The sequence below is a fragment of the Oreochromis aureus genome, linkage group 3 (genome assembly GCF_013358895.1).
Source record: "Oreochromis aureus strain Israel breed Guangdong linkage group 3, ZZ_aureus, whole genome shotgun sequence".
Taxonomy (NCBI): domain Eukaryota; kingdom Metazoa; phylum Chordata; class Actinopteri; order Cichliformes; family Cichlidae; genus Oreochromis; species Oreochromis aureus.
In genome coordinates this window covers 20043849-20057752 of record NC_052944.1, presented here as the reverse complement: position 1 = coordinate 20057752, position 13904 = coordinate 20043849, and the positions used below count along the sequence as shown (strand labels likewise).

The window sequence follows — 13904 nt, the reverse complement described above, 5'->3', positions numbered from 1 at the left end:
ACATTGTTACTTTCACGCTGACATGAGAGGAGGAACTGGGTGGCCTCTTTTTAGGCTTTTGCATGGTTGATTGGGTTTGATTTTCATTCTAAAAAGATCACAGATTGTTCTGTTATTCTTTTTATTGTTGTTATAAGCCTTTCTAACAAGCCTCCAGCTGCTTTCTAGTACAAATCAGATAAAATGGCCTTTGCTGGGTGTGAGGAATTTTAATTGACCTGACGAGCAGTCAAGTACAACATGTTAAAGTGTTTTGTGTTTTGTGCATCTGCTTAAATGCACAAAGCAGCAGGTGATGGCACGGTTACCGAACCTAAATACCATAGTCTCTTTGCCATTTATTAGGTACACCTTGCTAGTACTGGGTTGGACCCCCTTTTGCATCGAGAACTGCTTTAATTCTTCATGGCACATATTCATCAAGGTGCTGGAAACATTTCTCACAGATTTCGCTCCTTGATGTTCACCTTGTGTCAGGGGCGGATCTAGAGAAACTTTCTTAGGGTGGCAAAATCAAAGCCTTTAAAAAACCACACACATATGCAGGTGTTACATATGGTTACAATGATTCAAATGGATTAAGTATACACACCATGGGGCGGCTCATTTACAAACACAAGTCCAACTTAAGTTTCACACTGTTTCTTGTGTGTAAAATCTGAAATGCCCATGGTGTTGATTTAAAATGTGCTCTGGCACAATCATAGGCATCACTTGCTACTGACAACAAGAAAAAAAGCCGGTCTGTGCTATGGGCTGAACCATTCGCAATAACGCTATATAATATATTCAGTTTTAGAATGTATATTCAGGGTTAACTGTAGCTAGGCTCAAAGTCTTATTTTAATAAACAACACTGTCATATGCAAAACTAGGGTGGCACTTAGGGTGGCAAGGGATCATTTTCGGGTGGCACATGCCACCTCATGCCACATCTCAAAGGTGTTCTGTTGAATTGCGATTTAAAGACTGTGGAAGCCATCTGAGTATATTGAACTCACTGTCATGTTCAAGAAACCAGTCTGAGGTCATTTGAGCTTTGTGAAATAGTGCGTTATCCCACCAGGGATAGTGTACTAGGCAGAAGATGGGTGCACTGTAACGATGCCTGGTTGGTGCTAAGGAACCCAAAGTGTGGCAAGAAAATATCCCACACAGAACTGTTGAAACAAGGGAGCTGTCACGCTGTTTATGCTAAAACACTAGCATCTGAATGCTGCAGTAGAAATCGAGACTTATAATATCTGGCAACATTTTTCCAGTCTTCTGTCCAACTTTGGTCTGTGTAAGCTGTAAGCCTCAGTTTCCTGTTCTTAGCTGACAGGAAGTGTCACTCAGTGTGGTCTTCTGCTACTATAACCCACCTGCTTCGAAGTTCAATGTGCTGTGCATTCAGAGGCGCTCTCCTGCATGCTTTGGTTGCAACGAGTGGTAATTTGAGCTACTGTTGCCTACAGCTCAAAGAAGTCTGGCTATTCTCCTCTGACATTTTCACCCACAGAACTGCTGCTCACTCAGTATTTTTTCATTTTCAGACCACTCTCTGTTAGTTTTGTGGGAAATTCCCAGTATATCTCAGGTGATCACACATACACACCTTGATCTGACTACTTCATATAAAAAAGGCCAATTCACATAAAGTAAGAATTAATGTTTATTGAACTTACACAATGTAGTCTCATTAAAACTGCTACTTTTTTTTTTTTTTTACAGTCAATGTTACATCAGTGCATAAAGAAATAAAGTAATAAAGGGGTAGTCTTGATGTGGAATGTACCAATGTTATTCTACATTTGTAAGAAGAGCAGATTAATAACAGATTAATGCCTCTAAATGTAAATGTCAAATGTAATAGCAAAAAACACAAAACTACACAAAAACAAATCTAAAAGTGCTTTTTCATCAACACAAATACCATCGCAAAAACGTAGAAAAGTCTCCACACTTGAACCTTTTTCTTGCTGCTGCCAAATCTGATCTGCAATCCGGAATAGATTTGGAACGGTTTAGTCAGACTTAGCTGCACGGTCACTGTAGTGTAAGGTTGTATATTTAAAAGAAGAAAAAAAAAGGTTCCCGTCCCATGCCCACTCTGCAGGTCTTTCATATCATTGGAAGCAACAACTACAAAATGTGACATTTGCTGCTCAGATCCTGATTGGTTCTCGAGTGGGCGTGTGACACTGCGGCATTTCTGCGTGTTTAAAAAAGAAAAAAAAAAAAGGAAAGTAATTCTGTGTTGTGTTTATGACAGGTTACAGTGTAACATAGTGTTATCTTTACGCTGTTCTCACCTGACAACATGAGGTACAAAATCACAAGTGTCACCTTCTCACTGACTGCAAACACTACACACAGCTACGAATGCACATAAATATTCAGCTACGCTCTCATTGGCCATCATTCACACAGCTCTCGCTGCCGAGGACAGTTAACTTTACACGTGGTGTTCTATTATGAAGTAGTAAAACAAAGCACGAGTCACGCAGTGAGTTAACAACTGGGGGTTTGATATGACATCACAGTTTAGCAGCTTAATCTACCTGATTAAATAGCCCTAATGGTTACGTTTGTTAGTGCGTCAGAGAGAGAAAAATGTACTGGAGGTACTTAATAGCTTTGCTATAGACTGTCAGCCTTCATTAGCTCCAATATAATCCTTTTCAACACAACTTTGTGCGTCAAATTGAGGCAACTGTGCCGATGCAACACCTTCGGGGTGCTTCGAAATTAAAGCAAAGATCAAAACTGCATTATATGCACCGTCACACAGCGGCAACGATATCCCTCACCCAGTTGTCACCCACATATTGTGGTCTTGGAAACAATAACTGTAAGCTCCTATTTATTCACAATTAGTTGCTGCTCTACACTACATTCTTTAGCCCACACTGCTTAAGGTACTGTTGACTCTAGTAAGGCTATGGTCTATGGATTTAAGGGAAAAAAAAGCCATCTGAATGTAGTGAATCTTCCGCTTGCTCATACATCCCCATCTTCAATCCGTGCTAGCTGCCTCTCCAGCAACTCAATTCTCTGGTTCTGAGCCAGCACGACGGCCCGCAGAGCTTTCATTTCTGCTAACAGCTCGCTCAACACGTCATCCTGAAAGAAGAGAGAGAGAAAAAAAACAAGTCAAAAATAGCTTCAAAAAAATCTTAAATCAGCATCTCACTTGCTGCTGACCGACCTCTCTCTTTGGCCTCTCGCCGTTTCCATCCATCTCCCTCGTGGCCGCTCTCGGCTGTGGCGTCTCTTCTTCTGTCTCCTTGGTGGCAGAGGTAGGTGTGGATGTGGGAGCTGCTACGTTCCCTGCTGAAGGTGGGACGGCCCCGGTCCCAGAGTCCTGAGAGACGAGCTTGGGCTTGCTTCTGAGAGTGTCTCTGTGTTTGGATGGAGGAGCTGTGTAGCCACCACTCAGGGAGACCAGCAGCGGCGGCGCGTCCTGCCCCGCGATCCATTCATCAGCCAGGAGGGCTGGCTCCAGGCCGGCTGTGTCTGGGTAAAGGTCTCCCTGGAACAGATCTGACTGGAGAGGAAATATGGAAACAGGATCTTTATTAGCTATTTAAAAAGGCAGTTCATAAAGTCCACTTTAAAAGTGTGTGTGTGCCTTACCTTTCGTGGTACAGTCATAGAAATGGGTTCCACCTTCCTCTCATGAAGCTTATAAAACCTGCCGAAAAAGCAAGTAGAAAGTCCCGTCTGATGTTATTCTGCATTATTCTCTCCCACTTTTAGGAGACTGGTTAGTTCCTGAGGCAGCTGGGTATTGTAGTTTTTACTAGTCACGGGTATGCATACTATTCTTACCTGGCAATTTCACACTTATTGACATCCACACCTCTTTTACTCAGAAAGCCTGCACCCCTCTGAGGCTCTTTGCTGCTGTATAAGCTGAGGAAGTGAACGTACGGTGATTCATCAGTCACTTCAAAGTATCGAATGGTGCAGTCCCCCTGAAAGCCATGAGATTAAAAACAAAAAACACAAAACAATCACGATGATTGACGCTGCATACAACAAGCTAAATTTCTATTTGCCACACGACGCCAAGGCTTCACCTTCCCACACAGGTAGACCATGTTCGTGTCGGGGTCATAAAAGGGCAGAAGAACTCCATTACTCGTATCCATTTCCTGTATAACCATTGGCTCTGAGAGGTCTTTCTGTAAGATAAAAGCATTTTCACATCACTAGAATGCCTACTTTAACAATCACACATGTTTTTGTGTCTCAAACCTTTTCCATGTGTAAAATTCAGTTCACCTGCGTTAAAACCACACGTTTAACAAGAAACTTACAGTATCCCACAAAGCCAGCTGCCTCTCGCTCATACGGCTGAAGCCTGTGGTCAAGATCTTTCCATCAGAGAGGAACACGGCTCTCATGGGCCTGGTACCATCATGGACTTTCTCTCTGACCTAGGAAAGCAGTCACAAGCTGATCAAGAGCCATCACTGATGCACTATACCAGAAATGAGAGCTGAGCGGCGCTCCACGCCTTGCTCACATCTGCACGGACAGCATGAATGTGAAATAACCTTGAGGACGGCGCCTCTTCGCGGATCGATGACGCGCAGGGCTTTGTCCTTGCAGACGGTACATATCGCACTGCCGTCCTTGTTCCAGCTGACACTGTAGATCAAGTCTGGGTGGGCGTCATCAAGCTGGTACACTAGCTCCCCCGTGCCCACGTTCCACACGCAGATCACATTATCACAGCCTACAGAGAGGGAAAGACAACATCCAAGGAAGAGGACGTGAAGCCTGAATTTGGGAGAGTGTACAGGGCAGGGATGTGAGGATAAGCAGATGTTGCAGATGTTCATATAAAATTATTTGCTTTTCTTGTTTGTCTTGTAAAGGTGACAGGTTATCGGTGCAGGTGTGTTATGAATGTATAATGACATCAAATATCAATATAATAAAAGTAGGTTAGGGTGATTCTAAATTGAACAACGGTGTGAATGAGTGTCTGTCTCTGTGTCAGCCCCTACCTACACACACTACCTCAGTATGTCATTAACTTTGTCAAAGTAAATATTGGTAAAGTGAACTTGCAGTGAGAGAAGCAAAGAAGCCAAAGTATTAACTGATCTGACACGTTAAAACTGAATAATAATGACAATACACACACAATAACACAAAGCAGTGAACAAGCTATACAATCCGTTTTGCGTCTTTAAAGGAATTCCCGACAGTTTAAAGTCGCTTTATCGAAACACCATCTGTGCCGTTTTCAGCGTGTTGTATCACGGCTCGCTCTGTGATTCCAAACTGGGCTTTTCTGCCTTCTCAGTGATATGTTCTGTATCAAGTCTCAACTTCTAATTACGTGTGTCGTACACGGAGTGTGGCCTATAAATGGTTTCATCCGTCTTACTGGTGTAGTTACTTTTCTCTATCAGCAGCAATGTCACAAACAATCACATCATTTCCTGCCTAATTTTGAACAAGTCATTGTTGTTGATCTTTCACATAAAAGATTCATTTATTTGTGTCGTTAGTTTAAAGAAGATGTAGCTAGAGTGGAAAGACGAGTCGATTCCTTGCACTTCAGGTCAATATTTTAATTGAAATGGAGTGAGAGCAGCGGAGCTGTTAGCTGGGAGTCGATCTGTGACATGATGTCAGTACCTCAAGATTCTGTTTTTATCAATTCCCCTTTACAGTACAATTAATGATAGCCTGGTAGTAAATATTGATGTTTATTTAAACAAGCAGTTGCACTTAAACACATTCCCCCTATCAATGTTATTTAATTGATGAGTCCTTGCAGTGGATCCCAAAGGGAATATGATAAAGTGAACAATTAACAGAGCCACTTCACTGACACGATCAAGAATCAAATAGTTATGATAACTGTACACAGATAACATGATACACTGTATTTGATGCTATATCGCGATACCAGCAGTTAATGTGAGTGACCTGAAGGTGTTATATCATTAAATACAATTCTAATCTCACTCTATTATGGAAATTTAGTACCATAACTGTTGTGTTGCCTTGCTCGTCGCTAACTCCAACTTATACTGAAGAGCAACGACGCCTGCAGAGCTGCTTAAAAAAGCTGGTGGTGAAATAATGCAGCGTGAACAATATGCACTCTTCTCAGTATGCATTAACATAAGTGGGTAGCTCACATTCTTACACTGCCATGAGGATCCCGCAGGCCAAACATTACTTTACGTGCTTGTGCGTCTAGTAGTGCCTCCTTTGCGTAGGCTGCATTTCCAATGGAAACCAGCTCTGGCAGCTTTTCAGCAAAGTGTAATTATTTTTCAGGTTAATCACATGCTGTGAATTGCTGAGGAGGGAAATCCTACTCCGTACTTGTATTATGCAGCAGTATTTGAACTTGCTGTCACTGAACACCAACACAGTAAGACAGGAGCTGCTCCTCAACTCTCATTGTTTACAAATGGACGGGTGTATGTCACTTTTATCTGGATAACGAGGAATGTTTAGCACGGGGAAGCTACGCCTCAAGTTTCACTGTCACCATATTTGGGGTTTGTTAAAAGGTGAAATGATCCCTGGATGTTTATTACAAGGCAAAGGTTACCTTAATTCACCATATAAAACTCAAACACAATACTTTTCCAGTGTGCCAACACAAGCCCTTTGTTTTAGATCACTTTTTTATGGAAATATATGTAAAGCAACATACAAACTACACCAGCCTGCTTCCACAGTGGCACAGTTTAATGTTTAGACCATGTTCTCTACACAACACACTTAAAAAAACACCAGTCATAGCCAGTTATCACTGTTATTTTCCACAAATGTGAACCAAATTTGGTTATAGGAGAACAATGGGCGCACTACAATGGTCCTACCTGCAGTTAGGAGGATATTGAAGGCAGTTGGGTGCCAAGCCAGGAGTCCCACTCGTTTACTGTGTCCCTCAAGGGTCACAGTGGCATCAGTCACTGGACTTGTGAGCCCACCATCTGGGATCTGCCACACCTTCAACATAAAGCAGACATATGTATGTGTGTCGTATAATTTTTACAGTTTTCCTGACATATTCTTAGCCTTACTACTATCAGAGCCTTCCTTCCCCTCACCATCTCCCTCCCAAACAGTTGAACTGTCACACTGCTTCACACTGCTAGACAGCAACAGCAATTTATGCACACTCTGTGGTATTCATTTCCGTAATCCTGCATTTTCTATATATAAGATTTAGATTGGTTATTTTATTGCCGGTTTATACACCTTTGTATAAACCAACTAAATATGCATTTAGGTTCTCTTTCAACATTGCAAATTTTTATTAGTTAATACATATATGTATTTTTTAAAAACAGTATCTACATCCCAGTATAGCTTTTCGGTAGTATTAAGAGTGATTTACTTCCTGTTAAAAAATGGTAAGGTGTGCCTTCAGAAAAGACTATGGGTGCTCGTCAATCATTTATCTGGAGTCAGTGACATTCTTTTAACCCCCTCCTAGCCCAGCCGTATCTAACAGCTGAGGAATGCCAACTTGTTTTACAGAGACCTCGACGTAAGTTTACACAGCTGTGATCAGAGAAACAATATTACCTACACCTAAACACTGCTGCAAACCAAGCACACACCCCTGGCAGTCGTCTCCTTCAGCTGAACAATCACTGTTTAAAAAAAAAAAGCTCTGGAATTTCTTGGATGGCGCCTAAAGTGTTGATCCAGGCTCCAACCTAACCCTAACCTCAGAAATGACATGACCTCTGTCCCCATACCACACACTACAGGAAACCTTCATATGTTTTGTATTCACACCAGCACTGGCATTACGGACGGACCCAGGGGTCCAAAGACCGCTCAGCTGAATTCTACTGACATACTTTTACAATTATAAGTAAAATTAAGTAATACAATATGCTAAAGAAAGTGTTAAATACAAAAGTTATTGTAGTAACATCCATGTTAATTATTACAGTAGCTTGAAGCACACTCAAGGTCTGCACCCTGAAGTCTGATGTGTTTTCATTAGCAGCAGAAGAAGGACCAACACAGCTTTAGGTCAGTGGGTTAAGGCTGCGGCGGGTTTGATGCCTACAGACGTCAGATTACAGATAACTTGACCACAAACCACCAGCACAGAAGTTCTACAAGATTTGAAAATTTCACCTTCACCGTGCAATCTTCTGAGGCACTTGCAATGACATTGTCATCATGAGGACACCACTGGATGTCCAGCACTGGTGCTGCATGGCCACAGACTGTGGGACAGAACTGGTCGATTCTTCCACTCTGTAGAGAAAAACAGAAAGTTTCAACCATTAACGCATTATCCAGTCCTGCTAATGGTCTCGGAAGTGGAGAAAGTGCTGCACATACATTAGTCAGGCATGCAGCAGGCCGTTAAAAAGTTGGTGACATAATGCTTTTAGTAGGAAAGTGGAAGAAACATCGATCTACTGTTTATCTAATACTCTGTAATGTAGGAGATTAAACCTTGCTGATTGGAACCACAAGGAAGGCCCCTCCTCCACCCGCTTCGATGATAACGGCAATGAATTTGGGGTTGACTGCACAGAGTGGACTGTCCCACGTCACTCGGGACACTCTGACATCATCGATGCAGTGCTCGGCTTTCCACGCCTGGGCGAAAACATGGCGGAATTTGCTCTGCCTGACGACACCTCGCCGGAAAGACATACCTGAGGGGATTAAGATTACACAGAGGAAACAGTTATAATTCAGCAACCTTAAATGGACAGATGCTGTAAATGATTAACTCATCAGCTGAAAAGTAAAAAGCTAAGCTTCTGTCAGCAAACAATAATCAAATAAGCAGGATAATTATAAACCAAACAGCTAATAAACTTGAAAAAGAAATTCTGGTTTAATTATTTGGACTGTGAAAAAAATGATATTTTTCCCAGTTAAATATGGCTAAAATGAAATATTATAACCTTTTAAAATGGACTATATCTTATTTAAAATGCAGGTTAATTCAAACAAGCAACCATACATGTCTTCTTTGTCTACTCAGATCTCCATTTTTCAGTATATTTTATGATGGAAAATAGACCTTGACTTTTATAGGATTTTTAAGAACGATACACATACTGATATTATTATCGGTCCTTGATAAGATTACGATAGTTTAAAAATATTCTTTTGTATATTGTCAGTAAGTACTTTACCATTTTTGTGTTTTGGCTTCTAGTTAAGCTGTAGAGTGCCCACTGGTGGACAGACTAGGCAACATCAACACTCATAGCACGGTTGAAGGGTGTCTCTTCTTTACTTCTTAAATTTTCATTTATCTCCTGATATAAATGTTGATACTGATATATCAGCAAATATGTGATATTAGCTCTCAGCAATATATAACTCAGGCTCCAGTGAAAATAATAAGCATTTGCCATATTTAAGACAATTATATAGACAATTATAATACCTCACCGTATACTTTCAAAAATATAATGCTGTTATCTGCATATTGCATATTCAATTTTCTGCACATATCGTATATATTTTATTCTGCATACATGGTATTTATTTACTGTGATTTGCTTGGCTCTCTTCTAGCACCGAGTACTACAATTTTGTGTTATTATAAAACTTATGACTGTGCAATGACAATAAAGCGTTAAAAGTTAAAAATAAAGATCCTGGTTTTTCAAGATGATGGTCGCATAAGAAAACAGATTCTTTTGGTTTTTATGTGTTACCAAGAAACACCTAGTTACATTTTCCAACTTGGGATGGGGAAAATATTTGGCATTACATGGAAATAAAAACAGACTAAGTATGCATGCTTTATTAAAACTATAGATTTAGTCTTTTGAATCCCCAAACTCTGCACTAATGTCATTGTTGCTGTACAGCTGATATAGTAAATCCTCACCATCTTCATATGGTCAGTGAAAAAAAAACAACCAAACAAAAACGTGGCTGTCAGGGCAGCGGGCAAATTCTTTCATACTGGGGGCCTGCCCTGAAAAGTACAGTCAGGCTTCAATGGACAAAAGGGCATGATCCGCCTGAAACCAAAACATGCCGTGCAGAGAGGAGAAGGGGGTTGGGCAGTCATAGCTGCTGTGAGAGGATGCAGTAACTCTATATGCCATCTACCAATGGTCAAAGCAAACTGCATATCAGCAGGTATGAAGCCTACAGAGGGCTCCTGCGTGAGGATAAAACCGCCCCAAATCCTGTTTGCTTGAGTCCAGTCTGCTTTTAGACCTGTGTTATTAAACAGCGCGATCTTACTGCACGATAATGTTAATTTTTATATACCCATTTATTAAATATGCAGCATCCTTACACCATTTCTCTGTGTTCCCATTGTCTGCTCACAATAGGAGCCGAGGAGACAGCAATTTGTTGTTGTTTTGTTCTTTTTTGCAAAAGAACAAATGCAGGCATGAGCAACAAAGAACCCGTTTTAGGTAATCCCACAGTGACACATCTCGCGTTATTATTTTCCAGTCCAACAGCGCACATACCTGCGGTTTTTGAGAGACCTCTCTTAATTGGAAGAAGGATCACCAAAGACTCGGGCGTGACAAGAGGAGGCCAATGAAATAATCCGCCGCCAGCAGCAGTAACTTAATCCTCTCCTGTGTCCAGACAGGCGTTCACGTAGATTGCGCAGACCTATAACAAAAACGTGTTCATTAGAGGGGGGAAATCCGATTTTTTTTTTTTTTTTTAATCCAATTCTCAGCTGTCTTCTTGTTAGTTTGCTAGTAATTGCGCATGTCTGCTGTGGCACAGGTCTAACCTGACAGAGCATGTCCCGCGCTCATAAAGCCACGCTAAAAGGAGCCCGGCTGCCGGTGATCGTGGTGGGAGAGATGCGGACACGGCTCGTCCTCGTCTCTCTTTACAAACGACTGTTTTGGAGCGACGGCTCGAGCAGAATCCCAGACACTTCCGCTCATGGCAGGATGTGTCAAAGACACGCAGGAGTAAAGAGAGATATCCTCCGTCTACGTCCACATTCCCGTCGGCCAGACCGGATATGTACTGTTTATGTGCACCTTAAGAGCATACATAAAACACCAAGAGACTAGCGTATTAAACCTAAAAACGGAAAACAGACCGCTATTACGCTGTTAGCTCAAACTATCAGCAAACCTCAATTGAAGCCATTAGCATTTAAGCACTTAATTTTTAATTAGGGCTTTAAATGTGGAGTAATTTATCAGTTTTGGGGCGTCATTAAAACCCAATCGACTGTTTCTCGGAGGATTTATGCGTGTTCCCAAACTGATATCTGAACTGAGATTTAGATGAAGATGATTTGAAATGATAATGATGACGATTAACAATTTTAAACATTTTGCTGACATCCGGTCTTATAAAAATCGTTATACGCAGAGGGTTATTTTTTTAATAGTCTTTGTGCTCACTACTCAGAGCTGTCTCATCTTGTGGTAGCACCTTATAATACATTGCAATTGTAATACAATATGGCGTAATTTCCAAATATTTGTCATTCTTCTAAATTTAAAGTGTAAGGGCGTATGTACAGTAAAAGCAGAGAGTAAGAATTTGAAGTTTTAAAGGAAATTTATTTATTTATTCATTTAATGTAAGCTTCTTAATATTAGGAATAAGGTTTATCAGTCAATGTTTCTTTGTCTTGTGATTACACACTATTACAAAGGGGTCAGCTGTATTATAGAGTATCCTAACCACCCCTTTACATTGCAATTGCAAATTATACACATATATACTATACATACTGGAATACACTTATTGTATTCCACTTATTCTTGGCTTATTATTGTTATTTTATTGTATTTTTAGCTGAACATTATTCAGAAAGGCAAAGTCCTATATTTAAAAGATTATTAGCGTATAATTAAAGTACAATGTCTTAAGTCAATTAAAACAAATGTAAAGAGCACTAAGGTGTTGAATAAAATGTCAAAGAAATAAATTCATGATTTATTTATTCCATCAATTAAATACACATTTTCCCATTCATTCCCAGACAGGACTTTTAACACATTCTACTAATATCCCAGCTGCACATGAGACCTATCAAACCAAAGGTGCAAGCAAATAGCACTACATTGCAAACCCAGTTTAGATATACTGCAATCATTTACCTATGGGCACGCACTGCAAACAATTTGGGTCTCTGCACAGCTGGGAATCAGCGCTATGCATGACCTGCAACCTGGGTTTGTAAAGGGAAGTGGCACAAACAAATAAATGAAAAAAACAAAAAAAGAGAGAAGTTAGTCTGTCCTTACAAGACTCACTCTCAGTGATTCATAACAGCCCTTACGACTGGACAGACTAACCAAAACAAACTTAAAAATCAACCAAAAGAACAAAAAAAGGACAGCAGAGGCATCACAACAACAGCTGCAAAACACAAACAACATTATCGATTAAAATGTTACACAATAAAAACATCAGTTTTATTAAACCATTCAAAATCACAGATCTAAAAAAAACCCCACCCAATATACCTACAATATTGACAATATTGATCGATTTTCCTGCATGCAGTCGATATAGAGCTTGATTGATTCCGCCATTAAAACTTGTGGTCACACTAAAAAGTCCAACAACACGCATTACATACAATAATAAATAATCCAAACAAAACAGCAAGAATCTCTTACCGAACGACATACCCACTCACATCAGAGTGAGTTAATCATCTCTGGAACTTCCCACAGAAGAGCGCTGACCTCACCTCAGACAGCCACTACCTTTTCAAAGTTCCTGTGCAAATCACAAGGCAGAAGGCAGCAAACTGCCAGATGACACTTGTTACAACCCTCTGCTTCAAAGGGCATCGGCGACCCGACGATGAGCTGAAAAGAGACACACTTGAAATTTTATTTATTTATAGTGGGTTGTGGTTTGAATGCTGTCCAGCAGTCTTCTTATCGACCTTCGAGGCCCTTGAGCCAAGTTGGCTACATCCTCCTCCCCATGTTCTTGGTCCACAGAACAATCCAAATGGGGCACACTCTCATCTGTGAGACTTGACATCCCTTCCTTTAACACCACAGAATCCTCACCATCTTCCTGTTCTGTAAACATCTGTTCCACTTCATCAGCCATACTGTAATTTGTGTCCAACATTTTAGTTGAGTCATCCTGTTTTAACATTTGTAGACCACTACCTCGAGCTCCGCGATGAATCCTCCCTTAGTTACACTGCAATAGGTGTAGGCTGCTGGGGCTTCCCATCATGCACTGTTTCTTCTTCACTAACCTTTTTTCACTCACTATGTGTTTATGCACCAATTAATCACTGGCTTCATAGCGTGTCCTTGTCCGTTCTCCCTCCTTTGACCCCCAACCAGTCAGGCAGAGAGCGGCCCCTGTCTGAGCCTGGTTCTTCCAGAAGTTTCTTCCTGTTAGAAGGGAGTCTTTCCTTCTCCCTGTCAGGAAGTGTTTGCTCATAAGGGCTCATTTGACTCTTGGGGTTTTCTCTGTATTATCATAGGGTCTTTACCTTACAATGTAAAGCACCTTGAAGCGACTCTTGTTGTGATTTGGGACTATATAAATAAAGTTGAATTGAACAAAATCTCATTTCTCACTCTGGCTCTGTGGTGTGATGGTGTCTAAAAACCAAAATAAATCGCTTGGAGAACCATGAAGGGACAGAGACATCAGTTTTTGGACAGATACATTTCAGAAGCATTACCTCACAGCTTGAAGAGCATTTGAAGTGAGCCACAATGCTCACAAAAGCTGATAAAATGACTGCATTAAAACAAGCTGTATTTTAGTAGGACTGCAGATTGCATTTAACAGACCTTGTCATTATTTGCAAATAAAGTAAGATAAGATAAGATAAGATAAGATAAGATAAGACTTTATTGATCCCACAACGGGGAAACTTTTGCGTTACCTCAGCTCAGGTACAGATATCAGAAGGAAAATACAAAAAATACAAATAAAATACAAAGAAATAA

At 40.7% G+C, this 13904-nt stretch overlaps 1 protein-coding gene across 1 annotated transcript; it reads right to left on the bottom strand.

The window, feature by feature from the left end:
- Nucleotides 1-1644: 1644 nt before the first annotated feature.
- coro1b (coronin, actin binding protein, 1B) lies at nt 1645-10898 on the bottom strand. The gene is made up of 12 exons (XM_031727179.2): nt 10733-10898; nt 10455-10605; nt 8452-8657; nt 8125-8247; nt 6846-6975; nt 4545-4726; nt 4305-4424; nt 4065-4169; nt 3814-3959; nt 3619-3676; nt 3191-3529; nt 1645-3105 (listed from the first exon to the last, which is right to left on the bottom strand). The coding sequence occupies exons 3-12, from the start codon at nt 8653-8655 to the stop codon at nt 2983-2985; spliced, it is 1530 nt and encodes a 509-aa protein (XP_031583039.1). The 5' UTR covers nt 8656-8657; nt 10455-10605; nt 10733-10898; the 3' UTR covers nt 1645-2982.
- Between the last annotated feature and the right edge of the window lie 3006 nt (nt 10899-13904).

Coding starts and splice junctions, on each gene's coding strand:
- coro1b (XM_031727179.2), bottom strand. CDS start 8,655: ATGTCTTTCCGGCGAGGTGTCGTCAGGCAGAGCAAATTCCGCCATGTT. Junction 4,170..4,304: donor AGCTGGCTTTGTGGGATACT/GTAAGTTTCTTG, acceptor TTTATCTTACAG/AAAGACCTCTCAGAGCCAAT. Junction 3,960..4,064: donor TGGTCTACCTGTGTGGGAAG/GTGAAGCCTTGG, acceptor CATGGCTTTCAG/GGGGACTGCACCATTCGATA.